At 35.9% G+C, this 26,828-nt stretch overlaps 1 protein-coding gene across 1 annotated transcript in view; it reads right to left on the reverse strand.

Annotated features, from left to right (window-relative positions):
- LAMA2 (laminin, alpha 2) overlaps nt 1-26,828 on the reverse strand; it is a 613,484-nt gene that overhangs the window by 232,477 nt on the left and 354,179 nt on the right. The window contains exons 16-19 of the mRNA XM_011951660.1: nt 26,540-26,651; nt 20,146-20,259; nt 16,013-16,140; nt 7,001-7,087 (exon numbers count right to left, since the gene is read on the reverse strand). Of these exons, the coding sequence (XP_011807050.1) occupies nt 7,001-7,087; nt 16,013-16,140; nt 20,146-20,259; nt 26,540-26,651 (441 nt within the window). The remainder of the gene's footprint in view (nt 1-7,000; nt 7,088-16,012; nt 16,141-20,145; nt 20,260-26,539; nt 26,652-26,828) is intronic.

The following is a 26,828-nucleotide window of genomic DNA, read 5'->3' on the forward strand; positions in this document are numbered from 1 at the left end:
GCCAGCCCACTAGTAATTAGATTTCAGCCCGAAAAAAAAAATATAATCTTGTCACTGGCACTGAAGACGAGACCAAAGCATAATAAGAATCTGCTGCTGGCACTCTGGAGGAATCCAGGTCCATGTTGGAAAGCCTTTGTAGTACAACACATCATGTGTCCCTACTCCAGTTGGTTATTTTCTCTACAAATATGTAAGGTTCATATTTTTTGTTGTTGTTGCAGCCAGAACTTGTTATGAGGAAACAGGCTCACAAGAAAATTCAGTAATAAGAGTTCAGAATTTATTAACTAGAAACTGTGACTCAGAAGATTCTTATTAATTGGGTGGGGGCTGTGGGTATATCTGAATTAATAATCTATTTGCATTCATTTGCATATGAATTCAGAGGTGGATTTTCATTGAAGGCTTTACTAAAGGGAAGTTTGAGAAAGCATGCCTGCATATTATGGGAATATGCCATAAGGTGATACTGAACTGTGCCTGCCAACTCTATTAGCAAATCCAGGTTCTTTCTTTCTTTCTCTCTTCCCTTCTTCTTTCTCTTTCTTTCTTTCTCTCTCTCTCTTTATGTGTTTCTTTCTTACCAAAATCTATATACATATTATTAGAAAAACAAAAGTTTGTTTATAGGGCATGGCAGAGAAGATTTTTTAAAAATTATTGCAGCAAATTTTCTCTGACCTAAATGTTATGTTTTAAAATGCAACTTACTGCTACAGGCATGCGGAAATGTCCTTATAGGCAGCGCCTATTTATATTCTGCTCTGTCTTCTCTTTCAATGACATTTGCTCACTCTTTATACTAAGCCACACTTGCCAAAGGAGAAACAAAGCAGGGCATCTGAATCTTACGGTCAGGCTAGCTCTGTTATCTTTGCCATCTTATGTCTTTTGCAGCAAGTGTCAAAATTGAAGGGGATCAAAAACAATGTGGGAGAACATAATTTTCTCAGTAGTACACTACTTTTATGCTCATCTACTCACAGATATGCAGTCATTATTTAGAGAAAGGCTCTCTCCCATTTGAAATAAAATGGTTTAAATCCAGTACATTATGTTGAGAGTACTTTAACAAATCACAATTCTGGGGCAGAGTCATTAATTTGGTGCAGATACACTGACTATTCTTAGTTTTCTAGAAAATGTACAGATATTTAGGTACTATAATTCACAGATTTGATCTTTTATCATAATTTTGTAAATGAAATTACTTATATTCACAAAAGATTTTATACATTTATGAGTTATATAAATATTGCTTAGAAGAATACTGCCAACCACAAATATAATTGTTCATTAATTCTGTATTATAAAATATATAATAAAATTTGAGTGCATAAAATTCCCCCAAAATCCCTTCAGGAGAGACATTTGATAAAGATAAGAAGATTCTTTTGAATTTTAACCTGATTCTTCTTGCCTTATTTAATATTAAGAGCTTATGATCACATCCACGTATATTCACATCTCATTTTGTTTACCAGTAAGAGAGTGACTTTGCGCCACTGGAATAAGGATATACAATGATCATTATCACAGCAAACGAAAACCTATTATTTTCAGCTCACTTTCCTCAAGATGACTTATTGCCCTTCGGAGAGATGGCTTTATATAACGAGATCTGGGAATTTTTCTTAACTTAGATAGCAATTAATAAGACTGAAATTCTCCATAATAAAAAAAAAAACTCATTTCAGGAAGAAGATAACTATAATTAAATAGAATAACTAAAGAAGTATGTGTCTTTTATTTTTTTTCTTGCAGGACATGTAAGGAAAATTTGTGAATATGCATGATAGAAAAATCATATGCCATGTTCCTGAAAGTGGGACTATTTTCTGCAACACTTCAGCACATTACTAGTGTATGGGTGTGGGTTTCTATACAGGGAACAGTATTAGAGATTTCTGAAGATGTTCCACTAGGAATTAAAAAGTAATTTGAGGGTCAGAGAATATAATACTGCTAATCATATACATTTTATTAATAAAAATAATGTGTTAGAGTCTGATCAAGTTGGATTCACCTAATTAAAATCAGTTGAAATCACAGTCCTTTGGTTTTTCACTCCACCAAAAATAATTCTAATGCGAAATGTCAAGCCCTCTCATTTTCATATGCAAGGCAGAATGAGTGCATTTTAAAAAATAGTTTATTGAATGCCTTGCTGGAAACGGACATCTTGACATAACAAAGGCATTGTTCCTTTCCATATCTGTTACCTTTTTCAAATCAAATTGCAATATTTTGAAAAAGGACCATTTAAATGTAAATAAGACTCCAGATAACATATGCAGTTATTTGTTACTCTTGCTGCTATTGATAATTTAGGAACAATGTTAGAGGGAGGGAGGGAGAGAGGAAGAGAGAGAGGGAGAGGTAGAAAAAGAGCGGACGTGCAGAGAAGCAACAATGAGAAGAAAGCAACCGCACTGATGAGACTTTTATCTCATTCTGCACCATCATTTTTCCAGCAACTTTTGGCTAAAATCATGGTCTACATTTCTATTATCTATACACTGAAAACAATGAAGCAATATAATGTTAGCTTAATCTAGCCAAGCAAACGAGAAAAGCTCTTGTTTCTCCCACCCCATTCAAAAGAAAAAAAAAAAATCAGCTGAGCACTTTTACATGGTGCTAATATAAAGAAGGTACGGTCTTATACTACAGTCCATGGAGAATGAACACACATTTTAAAACGTAGCAGTAGAACAACTGGAGATATGCAAATGCTATTATGGCAGCACAGAAAAGGGCAACCAACTCAGATTAGGCCTAATCAAGGACATTTTCAGGATGATAGTGCTGATTTGGGAGCTGAACAGGGATTAGTTAGCCTCGGGCGGAGGAGTGAAAGGGCTGTAATCCTCCAGGCAGAGCGAACAGTATTGGTAAAGGCACAGAAGAGGGTGGCTGCTGTATAAAGAGGCGTGGCTGTAATGCTGTATTCTTACTTCCTCCCATTTGACACAGTCAGCAAAAGACTGAGGGTGTTTGCCTGCTCAAATGGTGCCTTTTGCAAGTTGGAAGAAAGTGTTCTCCCTAGACACATGCAGAAAAAGTAAAGAGACAGTGGACACAGCTAGACACCCAGGGACTTCATGGAAAAGAACAGGGCAGACTGGATTCAAGCCCTCAATCTTCCCCTTCCCTGAGGGCCTTTGTGCAGTGTACAAACTGCACAACCACATATGAGTGGCCTCTTGACACTTCAGTTGGAGTCGCAGTTTTGCTAACGGCACTAGCAAGTAGGTATAACAGCATCCCCCCCTCCGCCCGCCATTATTTCTGTAGCCCATGCTCTGCATTCAGGACCCAAAGGCACAAGGAGACTCAGAAATGAGCAGAAGGTCTCAAGAGCATAGTGATCAGAGGGGTGATTAGATTTGATTCCAATTCAGACATTCTGAAGCAGACAAAAACTAAATGGGATTTTGGAACTGAAGTTTAAGAAACAAAAAGGAATTTCTTCGATACCTGATATGAATCTTGAGGATAAAACTGTAGGTGAATTTTCAAAATATTAAGCAATTGGATTTAAATACCTTCCATATTTTCAGTGGCAACTGTGAAATTAGTCCTGGCTTTTGACCCCTCTCTCCTCACCTAGGGAGGACTTGTTAAAAATTTACCAGCTGGGGAGTGGGGAGGGCTTAAGAGGTCTATGTATCCCATTAAGTTTCATGTTGTCCTATAGAACCCACCAGGTGAACTTGCCACAGGCTTTTTGAAATGCCTTCTCCATAATGTATGACATGTTGCTGAGGTTACAGACTTATTCTGAAAGTATCTTAGTGTCCGATCAGGCAGGTATCCTCAGCATTTAACTCACTTTTAGCTCAATATTCTTTTTAATTGCTCTTGATGCTCTAATGCTTACTTAATCCCTTTTAGCCCTTCAAGATACTGTCTCTTTGTTAATTTTTTTCTCCTCTTGTCCAGATGATAATAGTCTAGAATCTTAGCAAAGGTGCCATGATGAATACATTTTCCCCTCACTCTCTGACTCTTCTTTTTCCTTTGTTTAAAACATTCCCCAGCAAAGCAGTGATACCTCAAAAATAGTGGTGTTTTGGCCATAAGTTAACGTTTTCCAAGCTGTAACTAGTGTTCTACTTGTGACAGAATACCAGACCATGTTTTGTTGTATCTTGTTTGGCCACTCCTGTTCACTGGTTTTCTTCACCCCCTCAATTCAAGAAGCAAGGCCATCTTATGCTACATGTCTGAGTGAAGGGATTTGACAGGGCAGAAGGCAGAGACATAGGAATCTTCCAGACTCCAAGCTCTGAAAGCCACCAGTTCCATGAATGTAGCTCATCCTCTTCCAAATAGAAAATGGGATGGAGTTGGAAAAATGATGATGGTAGAGATGTTGGTGGGTCTTTGTGTGGAATGAAAAAAGCTGAATGATTCCTGTGCCCCCAAGAATGGAATGAAAGTAGTTGGGAGGCTTTCTAGACCTGAAAGGAAAGGTAATTAGGAGGACAGGAAAAAAGGGAAAGGTGAGCAGAAACATGCTCGGGTGAAATGCTCAGCACTAGCTGGCCCTACCATATGTCCCCTTGCTCAACACATACTCACAGACATTATACCATCCCTTCTACCCTTGCATAACAAGGCCTTTGGTACTAGGTAAGCTTAATAGAACTTTGATTCAAGCTTGGAGAGAGGAGAAGAAAACAACTTGAAAAGGGCTCAGATTATGTTTCTAAGCCCTCACAGGTCCCACATATAGAGAAAGGTGTCTCAAAATATACATTAAATTGTGATAAAGACTATAAAGTTATAACTGTTGTCCCACCTGAGCTGTAGTCTGAGATATATTCCTGCTATATAGTTAAAGCAGAGAGTTTATGGCCACATAAGTTTGGGAAATGCTGAGCTAAACAAATTGAACAGATTTCTTCATTACACACTGTAGGACATGCCAGAACTTTTAACATGCAAATGGATGCTTCCCAAACTTATGTGATCACAGAATTCTTCATTCCAGGAACATCTACAATTTGGGAAATGTTGCTTTAGTTTTTAAATTATGGTCTTATTTAGATGATGTGCATAAGCTGATCACACAAATCATTTACAGAATGGTTTTGATTACAAGATTTTCAATGCAACCAGTGTCTCCTCCTTACCCTGACCCTTATCTTCCCTCTCCTCTACTTCAACAGGCACATCTCAAACAAAAAATGTTTCCCTCATATTTTAGATCTATCTAAGGGGTTCTTTTGACTCACATAAATACAATGAAATTATAAATTTTGAATATTCCTGGAAAACCCTAACCTAAATTCTGGCTAGAAAAATATGGTATCAGTTGTGGAAAAACTTGAGCTGGAGATAAGATATGCCATTCATTACACTGCATATGCATGTTGCCATCTTCTGAATCAGATTAATACAGATTTTAGACAGGAAATCATGCTTTCTGTCAGGTATTTCGTTCCTTGGTGATTTTTGCTATTCAAATAGAATTCTCTGAAGAATACATGCAACCATCCTCACTTGCATTAAAGAAAGATGTGAGGTGCTGAGGGCAAGGATGGGAAAATGCATATATTTATATCCAATGTCTAGCCCTATACCCAGCACATGGTAGTTGCTAAACAGATGCTTGTTAAGCAAAATGCAGGGTTTCAAATTATAGATGGTTCAGAAACTATTGTCTAACATGTATAGGGAGTATAGTACATAAAGCAAAGCAATATAAATATATCAGAGATTATTCTCACCTAGATAAGTGGATTTAATAGCCTTGTATGACAGAGCAGCTGTCATTTTCCAGTTGCTAAAAAAAGGCTGCCTGTAGTGAACTGGGGGGTTTAAGCACTTGATGTAAATCTGTCTTGGCAATGATATGTTCTCCTATTATAGTAAGTAATATGCACATGCCTTTCTTTAAACACACACACGGACACACACACAATTAAAGATATCTAGTTTCTTGATTGCAAATAAATGCTGCTTGTTTCATTTTTTTTTTTTTCTTACATTCCTAATTTACAGATGCTTCCATACTCACAAATAGTACTTGTTGCTGCTAGGAACTGTCACTGGCAGTATATCCACAGATTGCTAGTCGCTAGCTAAATTCTCTCTGGGTGATAGGCTCCTGCTTCATTAATTTTATGCATCTTGGTTGAAACAGGGGGTGATAGCTGCCAAGATGACAGGAAAAGACGGGCAAAAACAGCCCTCTTCAGGGTTATCCTCAGTGATGATGAGTGAAAGCAGGTCACTTCCTTTGCACCCCTCCCTTCCAGGAAGGGTAGCAGCAGGGACATTTCCAGTGCTGAAACCAGAGGGAGGTCTTTGTGTTTGGCAATGATGTCAAGGGGGAAGTTTGTATCATTTTTATGCTGAGGCTGAATATATAGAAGAATTATTTCTTCAAAAACATTTCAGGAGGAAATATAATCACACAAATCACATAAAATAATACTATTGTTTCCACTGCAAAGCAACTCAGTAAAATCAACAGGAATTAAAATACTGGTTTAGGAGTAATTAGAAGAGGATACAAATCATGATAATAAATTACATTTTGTTTCTATTTTCAAGTATATTTAAAGTAAATTATGAACCACTTGGTGAACTATGAACTATGCATTTAAGCTACATTTTAAGGACAAAAAGTTAATTATGAAAAATAAATGGTGCCGACATAGACAGCAAGATAAATCTTAAAGTGCATGACTTTCCACTTGAGCAATACTTTCTACAAAGATTGTAGGTTAATACTTAACCTTTAAGATTAAAACATTAATCAGATATTCTCTGAGTGAATGAAGATTTATGAAGCAATTTCTGAAAAATAAATAAATTACAAAAATATAATGCATTTGTTTGACAAGCGTGTTGAGAAACTTTATTTCACCTCATTAAGTGTGGCCATTTTTCTCCAAAGGATGATGCAAAGGATGATTATATCTGTGGTTTTATAACTCCCAAGGTAGAAATCATTTTGCAAGACAGTGCAGTACACGCTTACCTCTCACAGCGTGGTCCTGTATACCCGACAGGGCATCCATCACAGATCAATCCAAGACTCCGGTCTAAATGGCACGTTGGGCTAAAGCTACGTTGATATTGTTGTGGAAAACAGGGACAAGGAAGAAGCACATACACAAAGTCATTAGCAGCATTTCCTCATTTCTCTCTCCACTACTACTCTGACAAAAGAGTACAGGCTGGTCATTCTCGCCCCAGAGATGGAGATTAGGGTCTGGCCAATGGAGGATGAAATGACATTGCTGTTTCTGCAGACATGAATATAGCCCAGTGGAGAGCAGTATCCCTGCGACATGTTATTAACTGACTTTCGACTGCTCTGGGTCATGATCATCAGTAACAAGTGGAAATGTAGAGCTGCTTTTTAGAAATTCCTCCAGGCCTGGTACATATGCAGCCTCACATACTTTCTTCTCTAGCCAAATCCCTCTGACTTTGAAGCAGCCTGAAGAAATTTGTCAGAGATTTTGGAAATCTCAGTATGTGGCAGTGGTGGTGGCAGTTCTTCCTTCTTCAGCTACTGCCATAGTGGGGCATGCCTGTGTGCAGGCTGTGGCATGTGCTTCCTTGCAGGTATGCCCTCACACTGATGGAATCCTCAGGAAAGCTTTCAGAAGAGATCAAGTGTGCATATTCTACCTAAACTTATCATAAACCTCGACAAACAAAAGCAACCTTGCCATCTCATACCTTCTGGCATGTTTCAAAGTTCACTTCTCTCTTTGCACATAGTTCTAATTTGGGTCTGAAGTAATAGAGCTGAACACCAGATGAAGAACCAGCAGAGAACTCAGGTGCTAGTTTTAGCCTTCAACAACATGTTTCACTCCAGTCATGTTTCTTTGCCTTGTGAGAGGCACCTCTCATACATGAACCCCTACCCCAAGATTGACACATGGTAATGCGGTTCTCGACTGGCTCTCTGAAGGGCCATCAACCATTTTGAATTCTGTAAGGTCTGCTGCGCTACCGTTTCAAAGGGAAATGCCCTCAATTAATCTTTCTCTTATTATGTTTTCCCTAAGTAGATTTATTTTCTATTATATATGACAGGGCAATTCCACAGAGGCTTGCTTGATGGCTAAATGAATTAAAGAAAGAACAACAAATTAAACATTGCAAGTTCTGATTTCATCCTGCTCCTGACACTTGAATTACTTTGAAATACTTTCTTAACTTCGGTGCAGATCAGATCATGAATGCTATTTCTGAATGATATTTCTCTGGCTTAACTCTGGGTAGTTCTGCAAAGATTTAATAGTTCTTCTCATTTTTGGGATACTAGCAAGATATTAGGACCAGGTAAGTCTACGTTTTAAACATTTCAGCTCAGTGGAAAGTCTAAGTGAATCTGCTGGGTCAAGGACATAAAACCTGGTCTGCGATGCTTTGAATTTATAAATATTATCTGGATCAAAGATTCCACATTAAGGAGTTATGGTAGCTGTCATGAACAGCAGACAAGACATACCCAGCATGTGCACTGCGAGTAAAGAACCTCCTTTTATAAAGCATCCTGTACTTTGCTACACATGATCCAAAGACAGTTTACTACGGGTGATTTTCTTGACAGGATTGCACTGAAGACGCGCAGGTTAAAATACCCCCTCTATAGGACTACACTGATTGAAAGAAAACTATACCAATTACTTTTTATAATCCTACATCAGTTTGTCATAACTTGTGTCAATGGTTGTTGACAAGGCTTCTGAAAATTTTAAAAATATTTTATTTTATTTGAGACAGAGTCTTGCTCCGTTGCCCAGGCTGGAATGCAGTGGTGTGATCTTGACTCACTGAAACCTCTGCCACCTGGGTTCAAGCGATTCTCCTGTCTCAGCCTCCTGAGTAGCTGGTATTACATGCAGGTGCTACCACACCTGACTAATTTTTGTATTTTTAGTAGAAATGGGGTCTCACCATATTGGCCAGGCTGGTCTTGAACTCCTGACCTCAAGTGATCCACCTGCCTTGGCCCCCCGAAGTGCTAGGATTACAGGCATGAGCCACTGCACCCTACACTTTAAACCTATTCATAAAATATACTTCAAATTCTTAAATGCATTCACATGTCAGTTAAAAGCAACGTAAGTAAAAGGTGTCCACTGACAAAAATCAACACTTTTTCAAGAAAAAAATTAAGCAATAAAAATATGTTAGATTTGACTAGCTCCTTACAGTTCAGAATACATTTACAATTTTACCACATTTTCACAAAATCCTATGAGCTAGTTAGGGCAGGCACAGTTTTTCTTAACCAAAGTCATATACAGAATTTCCAGGAGAATTTAGTATGGGATCTAGGACTTTAGATTCTTAAGGTGAAATTCTCTTCTTCCTATAACCAACTGTCATTGAAACCTACTGGTAAGAATTAAGTAAGTTTAGGTTTCTAGTAATGTAGATACTTGATATAATGCATCCAAATAAAACATTCTCATAAAATATATCTGTATTTGTGCTTTGATATTCTTTCAACAACATAAACTGAAGATTCTCTCTCTTATTGCTGTAATTGCAGTTACAGCTATGGCAGAAGATGGCATTCAACAACAAAAATAAAATTAGAATGAGAAATAAAACATGCACAGTAAAAAACGTCTACAGAATTTGCATTGGCAAATGCAGTGACTTAGCACTGATTTTGGCCAAGATATGAAGCTAATTGTTCCGTGATACAAAGAGGAAATTTTGAGATCATCACTGAGTTCAAGTGATTCCAAGATTATGTCATTTATCTCTAATTGGCTAGCTCCACACCAGCAGAGAATGTTCTTCATCCTGGATTATCCAAACCACGCCACAGGAAACACAGAAAAGCCAAGAGCAGCAGGCATTTTCCACAAATAGGGGAGGAAGGGAAGCTGTTATTGGGATAACCAATAAGAAGCTGGACATGAAAATAATCCCTTGTAATGGTTGAATATACACTTTTATTTTTATAAGGATCTACTTATAAGTATGTATACATGTATGCATATGTGTATGTGTACATACACGTGTATACATGTGACTATGTATGTCAACATATGCATGTATGTTTATGCATGTACATGCATACATACAGAAACAATCAATCTTGTTCTAAAAGTAATTTAATTCTATCTGTCAAAATATGTGCATTAAGAATAAAGCAAGGTTAAAGATTAAAAAAAACTAAAATAAAGATAAACTCAAGGGTGTATTTAGAATTCAAACTGCATGTTATAAGGTATGTCCATTTGATAATGGTGGCTCAGCATTTGGCCTTGAGGTTTTTCACAGCTAATGTAAAAGTGAATAATCAACAGGTAAACAATTCAGAGCAGCCAGAAGCCAAAAACAAACCAGTTGCTCAATAGAAGCTCAACAATTCCTGATTATCAGACATTAGGGAAACTTCTCCTGTGAGTCCTGAAATTCAGTTCTAACATAAAATGCTCCCCCAGAGAGTTAATCCAATACTCTAAAATAAAATTAAACACATATTAAGTAAATGTGTGAGAATATTTTGTGTGTCTTTAACTGTCATGCATTTGAAATAAAATATAAGGAATTGCTTCTTGAGACTGTGATGTCATATAAAACAACCACTCCTTTAATCACGAGCATAAAATCAAAACTTCCATCATGAGGGTTAGAGAATCAGGGTATGTTCTGTATTTGCATATAGAGGGGATCAGGACTCCTTTCAACTAATTATCATCTTGGGTAGGAAAAGAAACCACTCTGAGTGGCTACACAATGTCAGTGGAGAAGCTGCCGATGAGGGTAAGGAGACTATCCACACATAACTGAGAAGGGGCAGAGGACTGAGAGGAAGAGGAGAAAAAGAAAAAAATCGTTTACTTCATGATTTTGGTGTTAGCTTCATACATTTCTGAAGTTTCTCTCTAAGTTTTTTCTTCTTCAGTTCAATGATCTCTCCTACTTATTCTCAGAAGAATCATTACGCAAACACTTATTTCTTTAATTACCTTTAAGTACTATGAAATCTGATTTAATCTCCACAATTGGATTTTTTAATTAGACTTGATTTATTTTCTAAGTATGTCTTTGAATGATATATTTCTCTAAATCTGTTTCCCATTCTGCAAAATGGAATAATATGATTGATTTGATAAACCCTTTTATACTGAAAAAGTATGAAAGCATAGTGCCATAATAAATTATAGATACAATTTACTAATTTGTCAAAAACTTTGCCTTTTTTTAATTTTTTTTACAAATTTTTAAACAAATTAAGGTATGTTGATTTAATGTTTAAGGTATTTAGTTAATAGTTAAAGAATTAAATCTGCAGTTTTCGCATCCTGTTGTAGCCCCTTATATTAACATACCTGTTAATATAACTGTAACTATGTAGCATAGTTAACATAACTCTTGCCAAACAGTGAAGATTTACTGATTTTTAGAGTGAACATTTACAGTTTGTCTGACATTAAATTCTATTGATTTTTTTTTTTTTTGTGGTTATTTTCAATGTTTCTGTAATTGTTTCTATTACTGGAGCCCCACTGGAAGAAGCATAGAGAGGTGAGTCAAAATATATGAGTTCCAATATTGGTTCTGCCACAAGCAAGCTGTATAATCACTACCAAGGCATTTAATTTCTCTGAACTTTAGTTTTTTCCTTTGTTATATGGAACCAGGAAGACCCATCATAATCTCCCATGTGGACATAAAACAATGCGTAGGAAAGAGTACTAAAGCATCTAGAGCATTCCCAATTTTCTAGAGAATATGGTTAAATTGGATGTTTCCTTAAATTTACCTCTTGTCTTGGAATATATTTCTCTATATTAATTTTAACAATATGCATTCAATATGATCTAAAGGTCAACTTAAATTTGAGTTTCATTCTTTCAAAAACTTAAATTTCAGCATTCCTGACCCACACAAGGCAGTAGTATTTACAATGATATTAGTAGACAGAACTTATTGAGGGCCTACCTCTGCCCAGCCTTGTGCCAATACTGAAAATCTATAACAACTTCAATAATATTATATTTTCAAACACATCCTAAGTATTCAAAGGCAGAGATTCACATGTCTCTTTCATATTTTATTTAACCTATAAGCTATGTGATGCCAGAAATTAGTGAATATAAACATTTGGGATACTTACATTTTTATTTGCTTCTCTCCTGATAAATTTTACTGCTTAGTTACAATCTATAGCTAGAATAGATACATCAACAAGATGAGAAGGCCAAGCACAGTGACCACCGTAAATAGTTGATGAAGTTGATATATATGTATAATTTAAATATTATATGCTTGTCTGTATTCATACATCATAATAATTACACCAATCTATCTCTATCTTCTTACACATTTGATTTATTTAGCAATATTATCTAAGAAATTTGGAGCCAAAATGCTTGTGATCTATAAGATTTATGATCAGGGATTAAATAGATAAATCACCAAGGTAAAACTATCACTAAGCTTTAGACTTCCCATGAAGGTTGCGGCAACCTTTAGCTCTTTTTTTTTTTTTCTCTCTGAATAACCCATGGAAATTAAAATCCCATCTTCAGGATTAGGTGCACATATTCAATTCATATCTCAGAGTTTCTAGCTCACATTATAACAGTAACGTTTTTTACAAAACCTTTTTAAAAAGGATAGTTTCCCTAGGTCAGTAAGTGTCTTCTTTACTGACTTTTTTCAAACATTTCAGGTTGTTAGATGAAAATGGATTTTTCTCATCACAGTTGTGCAGTTAAACTATGATAATTTTCTAGTTGTTTTAAATGTAAAATTGTTTTAAATTGTTTTAAATGTAGAAGACATTATAATCCTATCACAAAACTTCTAGGATTTATAAACTAAGTGAATTATCACTGCCCTCCATTTCTGCTTGTTAAAATACCACATTGAAAGCTGGAATTTAAAATAGATTGCTACTCTAGTCCCAATTCTATTACTAAAAATAAAATTATTATTTAGTAATTTGCTAGTTTTAATATTTTATAATATTAATATTTGATAATTTGCTAATTATAATATTTACTAATAATTGCTAATTACTTTAAGTGAAAGCACTTTGAAAATGGAAGAATCCTTAAACAGTTGGTGTTACTGGTATTGCTATCACTGTGTTATCTGCATTTTTAAAAATCAGGATCAACATAATTACACCAAATTGGAATACACATCTTTTAGGAAATAACATTATTGGACACTGGAACCCCAACCCCTTTGGCACTGATAGACTGTGTTTTAATGCTTGCAGACTTTCTTTCTTTTTCAGAAACAACAATTAGAACCCATTATCCAAGTAAATGCACAGCAAATAAAGAGACAACAATGGGTCATGAATGCCTATAATTATCCAAGCAAAATTATCTCCCTAATGTTTCCTCTGCATTTATAGTAAATGTTGGTCAGACTTGAGGGTAAATCCATAGGGTTTACATACTCAATCAATTATATAATTCTAATATGTATTCAGCTGGAATTCACATGGTGCAATGAGCAGCCAGCTCTACTGGATTGATAGTGGTGCTAATGCTCTTGATATCTTGGCTGAGAAGCAGATGCAATACAAGTGGCCAGATGAAATCCTTCCTCAAATGCATGTTAGTCATGAACAATGAGTTTCATGTAAATGAGAATGGTTAAGAGAATGCCATTCAGCCATGGCAAATGAGTAGGTCTTCCACTGGGTGATCTAACTCTTCACTTACATACCAGAGTGCAGGTTTTTGTGTGATGTTGTGACTATCATAGACTTGAGTAGCCATTAATTATGAAGGAATATATTTCATTTGTTCTCTTATATTCATTATTTTCCAATAGGTTTCTCTCTTGCCTTCTTCTTCTTCTCTAACATCCTTGGTTGTTAAAGAATCTTCAGCTTTGTGCTCATTCAGGCTCATGCCTTAAGCCCTGGAAATGTTCCGATCACTAATATACACTAACCAGTGGTCCCCAACATTTTTGGCACCAGGTACTTGTTTTGGAGACAATTTTGTCCACAGACACAGGGGAGGAGTTTTGGGATAAAACTGTTCCACGTCAGATCATCAGGCATTAGTCAGACTCTCAAAAGGGGTGTGCAACCTAGATCCTCACAGGTGCAGTTCGCAATAGGGTTCGAGCTTCTATGAGAATCTAATGCCTGCCTGATCTGATAGGAGGCAGAGCTCAGGTGGTAACGTCCACCACTCACCTCCTGCTGGGCGGCCCGGTTCCTAACAGGCCATAGATGGTTGAGGACCCCTGCATTAAACCAACGTCTTATTTTCTCAAAACCTTGCTAGATAAATTGACTTATCTAATGAATTAATTATTGCTTTTAGTGTTATCACTTAAAATGCACTATGTATTTTTTTTAAAGTCTTCATTGTAGACTGTAGAGATTTGGAAAGCACATGGATTTTAAAACTAGAATTCCAACTCTGATACTTTAATGCTCTATGACTCTGAGCAGGTTAATAACAGTCAGCTCTTAGATTGGGTTCATCATATCCAGTCACAGTTTAGGTGGTTTACACATTTCAATTATGTCTTTCCCACATCAATCCTATGAGAGTCCTGTTATTATAACTAATGATGACAGAAGTGAGGCACGGAGAGTTTCAGTGACTTGCCTAAAGTTGCACGGCTGGAAAGAATGGAACCCAGCATTTAAACCAGATTCTGGTTCTAGAATTGGCACCATAATGCCATTTTTCTACTAATAGTTTTCATTTCTTAATCTATAAAATGAGGATAATAATATCTACCTTACTGAGTTATAGCTGAAGGTGAAATAATACCAAATATAGTGTTTGGCCTAGACTATAGCAGTCTGCTTTTATTAAATAGTAGTGCTTTCTTTTCTTTTCCAAACAATGAGTAAGGTAAAAAATTCTGAGTAAAGAGGGTCATTGGGAGGATAAGGATTTCATGCGCATTGAACAGTAGGAAGAACAGTTCCAAGGAGAACATTTAAACTTAATGTCAGAATTATCTGAAAGTCTTTAGCTTATAGTATTCATTGAATGTAACAAAAGACCATTTTAATTAGGCACATTCTGGGTAAGAGTTTGAAGTATGACCTACTTGATCACATCTTCACATTAAAGACTATAGCTGACAGATCTCCCTTAAAGATCATTGACAATTTTTGCTCTGTCAGTTATCACAGTGCCTAGAGATAGCTGGAAAGTGTACAATACGATATGAACTTCATTAAGCACTAAGCTCACCTTTAAGAGAGTTTTTCAGAAAAGAATCTCCTTTTATTTAAAAGTATAGTTATCTGTAATTGCTTTTGAGTAACAATTGTTGATTTTTTTTCAACATAGTATCCCAATTTAAGAACAAAACAGAATATTTTTGTTGGGGTGTGCTTAGCTGTTTACCTAGAGATGGCTGCCCTGAGGAAATGTGAATTCAAGCAGCTGGATATAGCATTCCCCTAAAAGGTAAGGAAATGAGGAAGTCAAGTGCTCTTTCCTGTTGCTGTGTGTTTTTTGAAAATCTGCTGTAAGGTGGTTGTTCTAGGTAAACAACTGGAATTTTTTAAAAAAGAAGAGATAGGATGGGTGCTTAAAAGTCAGTTAAATCAGCCCCTTCAGTTTACATCTTGAGAGGTTTATGACTTGCCCAAGATTCACAAAAAAATAGTGTATGGGTAGAATCCAAATTAGCTGTATTTGTATCCTTTTATTAAGGCATGAAGATGGGTATGTGTCTGTGTGTAGGTGTGTACATGCATGCACCTATATGTGTTTGTATAAATGTTTATGTTCTTTGGAATTGGTGTCAAAATTCTTTTTGAGTTCTACTCTCAGATATTAAATCACCAAAACTAGAGCTAAAAAATTACAAATTCTTAGAAATCCTCATAGTTTTAAATACCTTAGGTTTGGAAAGTTCATATTATTTTCCTGAAAAAAATTCATGTCTGTGTTTATTATTTATTTACATGGGATAAGAGAAAGGGTATATTTGCTATGAAAAGTGTACTTGCAGAAATGGATGCTGAATTTATTCATGGGGTAAGTTTGTTACTTACTTATTGGATGGGATATTGAGTGGACAGGCACAGGGTTGACAGTCTTCAGAGGTTCCTTTAGTAGGATCGCCATAGAAACCAGGAAGACATTTATCACAATATGGGCCGCCTGTGTGATCCTTACAGTTCTGAGAAAGAAATGCGCATCAGAGTTTATTATTTTGGTGTCAAGGATCAACATGCTGCCAAAAATAGGTCTACAAAGTCATTAGTCTGCTCCCCACCAGCAAGAATATTTTTTCCATGTTAAATGGTCAATTTTATAGTAGGGAAATAGCATTGAAAGTTAATTTAATATCTAGCTTATAAACTACACACTAATTTCAGCATATGCATACCTACAAAAAGATGACTGAAATTCATTTTAATGTTTTTCATTATGCAAATCTTACTTCATTTTTTCTTTAGTTTTTTCCTTAAGAAAATACATGATTTTGTGTGTGTGTATGTGTGTGTGTGTGTGTGTGTGTGTAGTCATAGAGCACTAACAACATATGTTTAATGGAAATTGTAGCTGATTCTAGGTAAAAATCAATTGTTCAGCTTGAAATTGCTGATTTAATGGAGACTGTGGCTAGTCATACAAATCCTCTGGGGCTATGCCCTCTTAGCTTAGACATTAATTTTGGCCTCAGTGGACTCTGATGGCTTGGACAACGCACTGCTGTATTACATCTGTGAGAAGCTTTCTTGACTCATAATCAAACATTTAGAAAACTGAAAAATTTTACACATCACATGCCAGTTTCATCAACAAAATGTGAATATGTATTTCTGTAGTAACTGGTGATATTTGAAAACAGGCTTTTCTTTAAGTTATTTAAAATTCTTTCTGAAATTTATTTTTAACAAAACGTTTTAAAAGATAGCATTAAGGTCAACTTCACTATGAATAGTTGCCTTAATAATGCAGCATATTGGGATTTAATGGGCAAAACATGGAGAAAGATTGTTCCCCTGATTTAATTTTTGTTTTACTTCCCTTCAATTTTTAAGTTTAGCTAAACTAAGCTATTACTAAAGAATTGTTTTGTTTTTTTATAAAATTATTTGCATGTTATCTCACTGATACAACTAAAATTATGTCTTCAAAGACTTAAGGGTTTTAAAAAATGGAATCAAAAAATTAATTATGCCTTAAACATGTTGAAAATGGTATTTCTAACATTCAACTGAAAATCTTGCATAATTAAGAGGGGTTTTTTTTTCCAATTATTGATTTAAAAGAGAAATAATATGTAGTTTTTACATTTTCTAATGTCACGTTTCATTAAATAAAAATCATCTTAAAACTCAAGTATTTTTGTAGTGGAAACCAGAAAATAGCATCAGACAACCTATATAATGGAAATGAAAACAAAAAGATGGAAACTTCACTCTGATGAATTGGTTATTTTTACAGGCGTCCTGTTACAAAAGCGCTTTACAAATTTTTGCTCACATTACATATCACAAGAACCATGAGAAGAAGCAAGCATGCAATCTTCCCATGTGACATTGAATACTTCCTGGCTTATTTCAAATGTACTTTGAGTTAAAATGTCTTTTTAATATAGACCTACACTATTGCACAAGTTTAGATTTTGTTCTGTTGTCAAAAATATATTTCAGATAATTTATAATCAAATTTTAAAGCAAGCTAAGCATTCGTTCATAAATTTATTTTTCATGGTAAAAACCATACTATTGGCCGGGCGCGGTGGCTCAAGCCTGTAATCCCAGCACTTTGGGAGGCCGAGGTGGGCGGATCACGAGGTCAGGAGATCGAGACCATACTGGCTAACACAGTGAAACCCCGTCTCTACTAAAAAAAAAAAAACACAAAAAAAAAACTAGCCGGGCGAGGTGGCGGGCGCCTGTAGTCCCAGCTACTCGGGAGGCTGAGGCAGGAGAATGGCGTGAACCCGGGAGGCGGAGCTTGCAGTGAGCCGAGACTGCGCCACTGCACTCCAGACTGGGGGCAGAGCGAGACTCCGTCTCAAAAAAAAAAAAACAAAAAACAAAACCCATACTATTTAATGCTCATGAAAAATAAATAAGAAGCTAAAATGCAGAGTCAACTGAACAGTAAGAATGCCTTTGATGAGCAACATTAAAATATTCTTCTCTTTGTATAGTATATCAGAACTCACATACTCAAAATGGAATATCAGCACTTAGTTTTCAGTACTATTTTGGAGAAAGGGCACTTGAAAGTCAGTATATCCTACATGATCACCTATTTACTAGCTATGATGGAAAATTCAGGAAACACCAGATTCTGTCTTTTTTTTTTTTTTTTTGAGACGGAGTCTCGCTCTGTCACCCAGGCTGGAGTGCAGTGGCCGGATCTCAGCTCACTGCAAGCTCCATCTCCCGGGTTTAACCATTCTCCTGCCTCAGCCTCCCGAGTAGCTGGGACTACAGGCGCCCGCCACCTCGCCCGGCTAGTTTTTTTTGTGTTTTTTTTTTTTTAGTAGAGACGGGGTTTCACTGTGTTAGCCAGTATGGTCTCAATCTCCTGACCTCGTGATCCGCCCGTCTCGGCCTCCCAAAGTGCTGGGATTACAGGCTTGAGCCACCGCGCCCGGCCCAGATTCTGTCTTTATCATCAAGGTGTCCACTGTTGCCTCAAGATCGCTGTTATTTGAAAGAGACCTCCTATCTCTCTGTTCATGAAACAAAATCAGTAAAGTAGGTTTCATTAGTAGAGTCTGTTCTCTCCCTTCTTTCTCTCAAAATTATGCTGAATGACACTGTTTTGTTCGTTAAAAAAGGCTTCTAGTTTTAGAAATATCACATCACCAAATGGACCAATTTGCTTTCATCCTAATGAATTCAGCATGAACATTTGATTTGATTTTATCCTAATGAATTCAACATGAAATATGACTATAGAGAACATTATGAGTTTGGTATTATGACATACTTATTTTTGTCTTCTTAGGGTACGTGAAACAATTCCACGTCAGTTTTGGGCTGAATATTATTTCTTATTGCATGTTCGTAAAGTGTTTAAAGGTAACCCAATATTTTTCCCAAAGTACATTTTAAAAGACTTATGGCATAATTAAAATGAAAATCACTTAGTCTTTCTATTCCTAAAAATGTCATTTCAAAAATCTACTGATCCACAAATTAAGACTCTCATGCTTTATAATGCAATGCAATTAAACAAAATCTTATATAGAGAAAAGAGAAAGAGCATCAATAAACCTAAATGCCAAATTACACTGAAACGAGAGTCCTGAATTTTCATTTTGGATTTTTCCCAGAAGCTTTTAAGTAGAAGAGAAATGGGGGGAAATGAGCAAGAGAAAGATAGAATATTAAGAATTACAGATAACAGAGTCCGCCTTAAATTCTTCAGGGAAATGAGAATGTGATATCCTCCTAAATTGGAACCATTTTAAATTGTGTTTCTGCAAGACTAATGAAATGAGAAGTGTTGTTTCAAGCTTCATGCCATGTCAGACAATATAAAACTAATGTGCCCTTGAGTTAATCAAAATGGTCTATTCAGTGTAATTCTCCAATCCTAAGACTTCTTAGCAGGATGGAAAGTGCTTTGCACTTTGTAAAACCTATTTTCTGGTTAAAGCTTAGACTTAATTGTAAAGGAGAAGCAGCTCTGGTGAATATGTATTACATATTGTTTTTATTTTTAATCTACAAATGATGCTATGCGTTTAGTTAAATTCTGAACATTTTAAATAAAAATATGCAGTATGTTTTCACTTTCAACATGAAGAAAACTTAATTATGTTTCCTGTAAAGGTTATATTTTATACTTTTCATGTTATGGGGATAAAAATCATTCTCTATTTTAAAAGTACACTGTACTTTCTATAGATTTATAGAAGGAAGTAAACCATATATATTCATGGTAGTTATATCTCCAATCATAAGTTATGCCTTAAAATAATATATGTGATTCTAATTTAATTCTTGGACTAATATGAATAAACATATTCATTAGGAAGATCACGTATGAAAGAGCATTCTCAGTTCCAATTCAGTTCAATACAAAGATCTTTGTCAAAGCACTTACTGACTCAAGTGTTTAAGGTCCCCAGGGTAGTAACTGAACTGTAGCATCTGTTGAGATGATTTCAGACTTGTCAATCAGCATCCCCAAAGAAGAGAGCACTTACCAGGCATTCTCCAGTGACGTCATCGCAGGACTCCGCATGACCAAAGCACTGACATGGCTCACAGATGCCACCAAAAATGGTGCCGTTAACTCGCCTGTGCCTAGGCCAACAAGACTGAAAGGAAGATAAGGCTTTAGTCGGTCTTGGAGATTAAAACAAAAAGTTGTTTTTGTTTGTTTTCTGATAATGGAAAATAACAGGTAGGAAACTCATCAAATGTGCTTGTCAAAACATTGCCATTATTGACACGTTGCGACAGAGGTATTCTTCCTGACATTGGGGCTTTGCACTGACCTTAGTGTTATTGGCAGGTATGAGATTAGAGGAAGCATTAGCTTGGTGTCGCTTCTGAAATGGTAAAATAAAGCAGAGATATAAAGAATTGAAATGTGACAGTCTCAAAGTAAAAAGCACAGACAGGAAAATAGAAGAAAAAGTACTGTGAAAAAGGCAGCTGATATAAAAGGACTCATCATATAATCTTAGCCTAAGAGAGTACCCAATGTCATCCCAAGCAATTTTGATTTTCTGGAATGTGTTCACTTTCCCACATACTAATTGCCCTTAACTTCATCATTTCCAGAAAATATTTGACATGATTTGGAAGAAAGGCAGCACCCACACTTATATTTGACCACGTACACAGCTAATTTCTACACATACATAATTCATGTATTTCATGCTAAATTTCCTCAATCCTATTATGCTTTGCTATGTATACAAAAAGTTTATGATTTATTTCCCACACACTTTCTTGTTAGTTTACTTGATGGCTGGCATTCTTCCATAACTTTGCCTGTATTTTTCATTCCTTGTTTAAAATGTGAAACACTTTATTATATAAAAACTGAATTCTGATTAAAACAGGGTATTTGAGTCTTAGACTCCCTGTGTCAATGCCGGCTCTAAGTTCCCCGTCATCCTTAATTAAGTTTTTCGTGTGTGGGGATTACTACAAAGTGGATGAGATGCAAAATAAGCACGAGGCAAATACTGCTGCCCTCTCAGAGCTTATGATCCCCCTCCAGTGAAATTGCATCTTGTGGGTTATTTACTATATTTCTGGATGGTTGAGTACAACATCATATATCATGAAAAGCCCATCTTTTCCAGTTGAAAAAGGAAACAAAAGAGCAATCACTGAAGTAATAAAGGATCTAGAGTTGTGTTATGTGTCCGTGGAAATGTTCCTTCTGCCTCAGGATATGAGGACTCTCAAATCTGAGCATCAATAACAAACACATAAGAACATTATGTACTGATACTTCATATCTGAAAATAAATAAAATAAACTTTCTCTTTAATTTGAGCAGTAACAAAAAAGTGTCAAATTTCTTTTTTTAAATTATTATTATACTTTAAGTTCTGGGATACATGTGCAGAACGTGCAGGTTTGTTACATACGTATACAAGTGCCATGGTGGTTTGCTGCACCCATCAACCCATCATCTACATTAGGTATTTCTCCTAATGCTATCCCTCCCCTAGCCCCCACCCCCCAACAGACCCCAGTGTGTAATGTTCCCCTCCCTGTGTCCATGTGTTCTCATTGTTCAACTCCCACAACCAACCCAAAATTGTCAAATTTCTATCCCTTTCCATTTCCATTTCTCCCAATTAAATCCCTTCCCATACCTCCCCATTCAATTGTTTGTATCCCTAGATTTATTATAGAAGTGATTTCTTTCTGAAATACATATTTTTAAAAGCCAGTGAAGCTACATGTTCATAAGGGGGTAAAAATTAAGGATATTGAGAAAAGGGAGAGAACTAATCTGTTTTCAGACAGATATCCATGAAGTTTTCCTTAATAAGTTTTTTGTTTTAATACTCTGCAAATGCACTACTCATACCACGTCTTCTTTCTTCAATCTTCCCAACTCCTAACACCTCTCTTTTAGCCAGTAATTTTATCTTATTACTCACAGAAAAAATTAAAGCCATCTTTGCACTAACAAGTCCAGAGATCTAAGCATATATCTCCAAACCTTGTTGCCATATTCCCATTCCAAACAAGAGATGTGGGGGATGTGGGGTCCTTCTTCCTAAAGGAACATTGCTCCACTTGTCATCTGATTCCAGCACCTGTTTTCTTCTCAATATTCACTTTCTCTGATGCATTAGTAATAACTTTCTTTTCTACTGGGTCTTTATTATCAGCACAAAAAAAATACGATCTAGTGTCTCCATCAAAAATAAACAAAACACAAATGACAAAACTGTCCTCAACCTCATATAACTTTTCTAGTCATCTATGTTTTTATTTTCAGTAACACTACTCTTAACAAGTATTATATTCCTCACTTCTTTTTCACACTTCATTCCATTCTAATCTGTTTTGTGTCACCACCTCTCAATTAAAACTGCTCTGGTCCTTGTCACCAAATTCCATGCAGCCCAATTTGATGGACAACTGCATTTGATCTGACCTTTCATCAGCCTGGGGCCTAGCTGACTCCTTTTCCTCCCACAATTTCTTTTCTCAACTTCTATGACATCACACTTCTCAAATTTCTACCATATTTCTGTGCTGTGTCCTCTGCTCTGATCCTGCTTCTCAATGTCAGGAGCTCCTTGGGGCTTGGGTTGGGTTATTTTTCTCTTTTTTTAATCAATTGCACTTTCTCCTGGGTAATTTTATTCAGTTCCATAGTTTATGATGCCTTCCAAAAACATATCTCTAGACCAGACAGACATGCTGAATTTAAGACCTGAATATTATAAATACACATTGACATTTACACTTCACAGTCTTTTCAAACCTAAAATTTCTAAACTGGACTATGGATTCCATACCCCCCACCCCCACCAACTATTCCTCTCTCTATCTTCCTCAGCTCAGTAAATGACAACACAAGCAACTGATCAATCGTTCAAACTGGTCATCTATGACTCATTCTTAAACTCCTTATTTCTTTAATCTCTCCCCGGACATACAGTCTTCAATCAGTAAGTCCTACTGGTTCTACTATCAAAATATATATAGAATATGATAAGTCTTTTTATATCCCCTGCCATGATCCTAACAGCACCCACTATTGTTGTGGTGTTCCACTGCAACTACATATTAACCCTTCTCCTTCCTATCATTCATGCCCTCCTAAGACATGTTCTTCCTTCTGTAGCCATAATGCCTTCTTCAAAAAAATGTAACTCAGGCTGGGTGCACTGGCTCATGCTGTAACTTTGGGAGGCTGAGGTGGGAGGATTGCTTGAGCTCAGGAGTTCGAGACCAGCCTGTGCAACATAGTGAGGTCTTGTCTCTATTAAAACAAACAAGCAAAAAAACAATAATAGCTGGGCATAGTGGTATACACCTGTAGTCCCAGCTACTCAGGAGGCTGAGGCAGGAGGATCACTTAAGCTTAGGAGTTTGAGGCTGCAGTAAGCTTTGACAGCATCACTGCACTCCAGTCTGGGTGACAGAGCAAGACCCTGTCTCAAAAAACAAGAAACACCCCAAACTCCAAAATGTAAATCAGATCATTACACTACTCCACTTCTCTGCTAAAAGGCTTGCAATGATGTTCCATGCCATGAGAAAAAAATGCTCAATTCTTATCATATGTGCAAAACTCCTAATGGCCTGGCGTTTCCATTCACATCTTGTCCCACTTTTCCCCTTGCTTGCAAAGCTCCAGCCATGCTCCTTCTCTGCAGTCCTTACATACTCTACAATCTACACTGCTTCCTTAGCAGCTCTTTTTACATTGTTGTCCCTCTCATTCTTCAACACTCCATTTAGCTGTCACCACCTCAGGAAGCCTTTCCTGACAAACTTTTACAAAATAGGCTTTCTAACCTTCACACAACCACTTGCAGTAACTTTATCATAGAACCCTATTTATTTCACACTGTTTATTTCCTTCATAGAATTTGTCACATTTATTATATTTGCCTTCCGGTATATTGTTAATGCCACCACTCAATGCAACATCCTTGAGGATAGGTACAATAACTGCATTGTTAATTGTACTATTTTCCATGTGTAGGGTCTTGTTTGTCTCAAAATATATGCTCATCAAATACTAGTCAGCTAAATGAAAGTATGAACAAACAAGCAATTCTATGAGGTGGTTAATATTATTTCCATTACATAGAAGAAACTGAGATTGCCCAAAACTCTTTTTTTAGTATCCCACCTGTCTCATCTGTCAGGTGAAATGAATGATGACAGTACTATGGCAGTAAGAAAATTTTTAAAAGATTTAACTGTAGAACACTTTATAAGAAGTCAAGTAGAAACGAGAAAAAGATTCTGAATCAACACTTTGGCCTCAAATGAAGTTAAAGAGAATATCTACAATGGAGTCATTTGATCTGTTTTTGGCTAGAGTTTCTCAGCAAGCTGGAATTAAGACATTAATGGTCTTTGGTGTTTACTCAGCTTTTAAGGGATCCCAGGATATTAGTGATAACAAGGTTAGAATGACTGGCCTTATGAACTACACTTAATTGAAAAGCAAATGAAATAATGAAAGGATAGGACTGAATAATAGAGAATTTAGGGATAGAAAATTTTGATAAAGAAAAACGAATTTTAGAGAGTAGAAGAAATGAAGAATTCAGAGAGAAAATTCAAAGTTCCAAAATTCATTGTCTCTTGATTCAATTAAGTTCTTTTATGGATTACAAAGTAACTTTATTTATCAAAGAATTCTTGAGTGACAGATACAGGAAGGTTTTATCTCTCTCTTCTTTGTTTTTTTTTTTTTTTCCCACACTCAAATGCTTCTATCTGTTACCATTATTTAGTATCCAATTTAAGATTTCTCCACCCCAGGACACTTTATATCTCTCTCCACTGCAGTAGCTCATCTCTCTGAATGATTATTGTATGTATGTTCTGTAGCACATACTGGTCCCTTAATTACATAGCGCTGAGATCCCATTTTTCCTAGGTATTTATTGTCTCCCTAAACAGATTGCTAGCTCCATAAGGACAGGGATTATGTTGTATGTACTTACTGATAATTTATGCAGGTAAATTTACAGAATTTATCAGACATATCTAGAATGTATCAAAAATATTTTTGACGGAGAGAAGGAAGAGACTAAAAGCAGAGCCAATTAAGCAATTGTAATATTCAAGTAATTTTATATTCAATGGGCTTTTAGAACTTGTATAAAAGATAATGCAAAGGATGAGAATAACGTATGTGGAAACAAGCATTAAAACAAGAGTAGAATTAAGTTATATATTATGCCAATTGAGAGAGGATCTTCAAAGTTCAAATAGAGCAGTCTGGTTGGAATCAAGAGCAAAAGGCTCTTGTTTCATCAAATACAGTGTATGTTTTACATGTAAAACCAAATTTAGGTTGACATAGCTAATTGATATCCATAATTATTTTTATCTTATCTACATGAATTTTGGAAAAGCAAGTACTTCTATAAGCTATATCTAGCTTTATTTCTAGAAAGGTGAATCTGAGCTCAGTTAAAGGAAACACAGCTGTCATGAACATGACCGTGTATCTCTAGATGTATGCATTATTTTTCAAGTATGAGAGAACCGACAAAGCAATGCCTAGAGTATTTCTATAAATGGCATAATGAGGTAGTGTTCTGAAGTGAAATATCTCAGTACACTCAAATGATTCCTTAAAGGTACCATTTTAAAGAAACTAAGCTCCTATTTATCTGCAAGCCATGCTCTCTGTCAAGGAAATAATGTTCACATTTTTTGATCAGGTTTCAAGTAAAACTAATTTTCAGACAATCTAAAAGAAAATATATAGAAGTAAATAAAAAGTGTTACCTTAAGATGACACACTGTGGTATTAAGTAAGAACCATTAATCTTATTATAAATCTAGGATACGGAGACAACAATAAATATCTCAAACATTAGGTGCTAAACAAATGAAAGACCTGTAGGCAATTTTCTCTATCAAGGTACTTTTTCTATATATTATGTTCTTGACATTCTGAAGATTGTAATGCTTCAGATGATTGTGATTTGGTTGTATTCTTAGAAATGAAGTAGAGGAAGAGTGTGATACATAGAATTAAAAATTGAGAGAAAAGTAAAAAAAAAATACAGTGCTAAATTCTGGATAACCATTATGATGAAAATGAAGACAAAATATTTTGAAGTATTATTCTGCTACCATCCAGCATACAATAGATCAAATAGGTAACAAAGACAGAAACATCAGATTTTCAGTCATAGGCAAAATATCTCAGAGAGAAACAGTTACAAGATGAAATTATGTGGTTAATACTCTAATTGAAAGCCACAGCTTTTGGTAGGCATTCAAGTTTCTTTTTTAAGTGATACCCATTATTTGTGTAATTATTGATAGAAAAAAACAGCTCTTATTAGAATAGGTTATTGAAAGCAGTGTTGAGGGAAGTTTGAATGCACTGAGGATGCATTATTGCAAGCTTACTTCACAAGAGGAGCCAGTATACCCTGGTGGGCACTGACATACTTCTACAGCTGCTGCAACGCTTCCATCAGTAGGATAGGAGACAGCGGATTCAAGGTTAACAGAGCTCAACCTATGGCAGAGGGAAAAAGAGACGGTGAATAAGTAAAGTTCTTAGGTATTATACAGCTGTAGGAATCATATAGCAACAATGACATAAATATGAGCCAATTATGTATGCTGAGAAAGGAAGCTGATGAATACTATAACCAAAAGCTCTGGTCATCTGTCATATTAGGTCAAGTTGGCT

Source organism: Colobus angolensis, unplaced genomic scaffold (assembly GCF_000951035.1).
Source record: "Colobus angolensis palliatus isolate OR3802 unplaced genomic scaffold, Cang.pa_1.0 Scaffold322, whole genome shotgun sequence".
NCBI lineage: Eukaryota > Metazoa > Chordata > Mammalia > Primates > Cercopithecidae > Colobus > Colobus angolensis.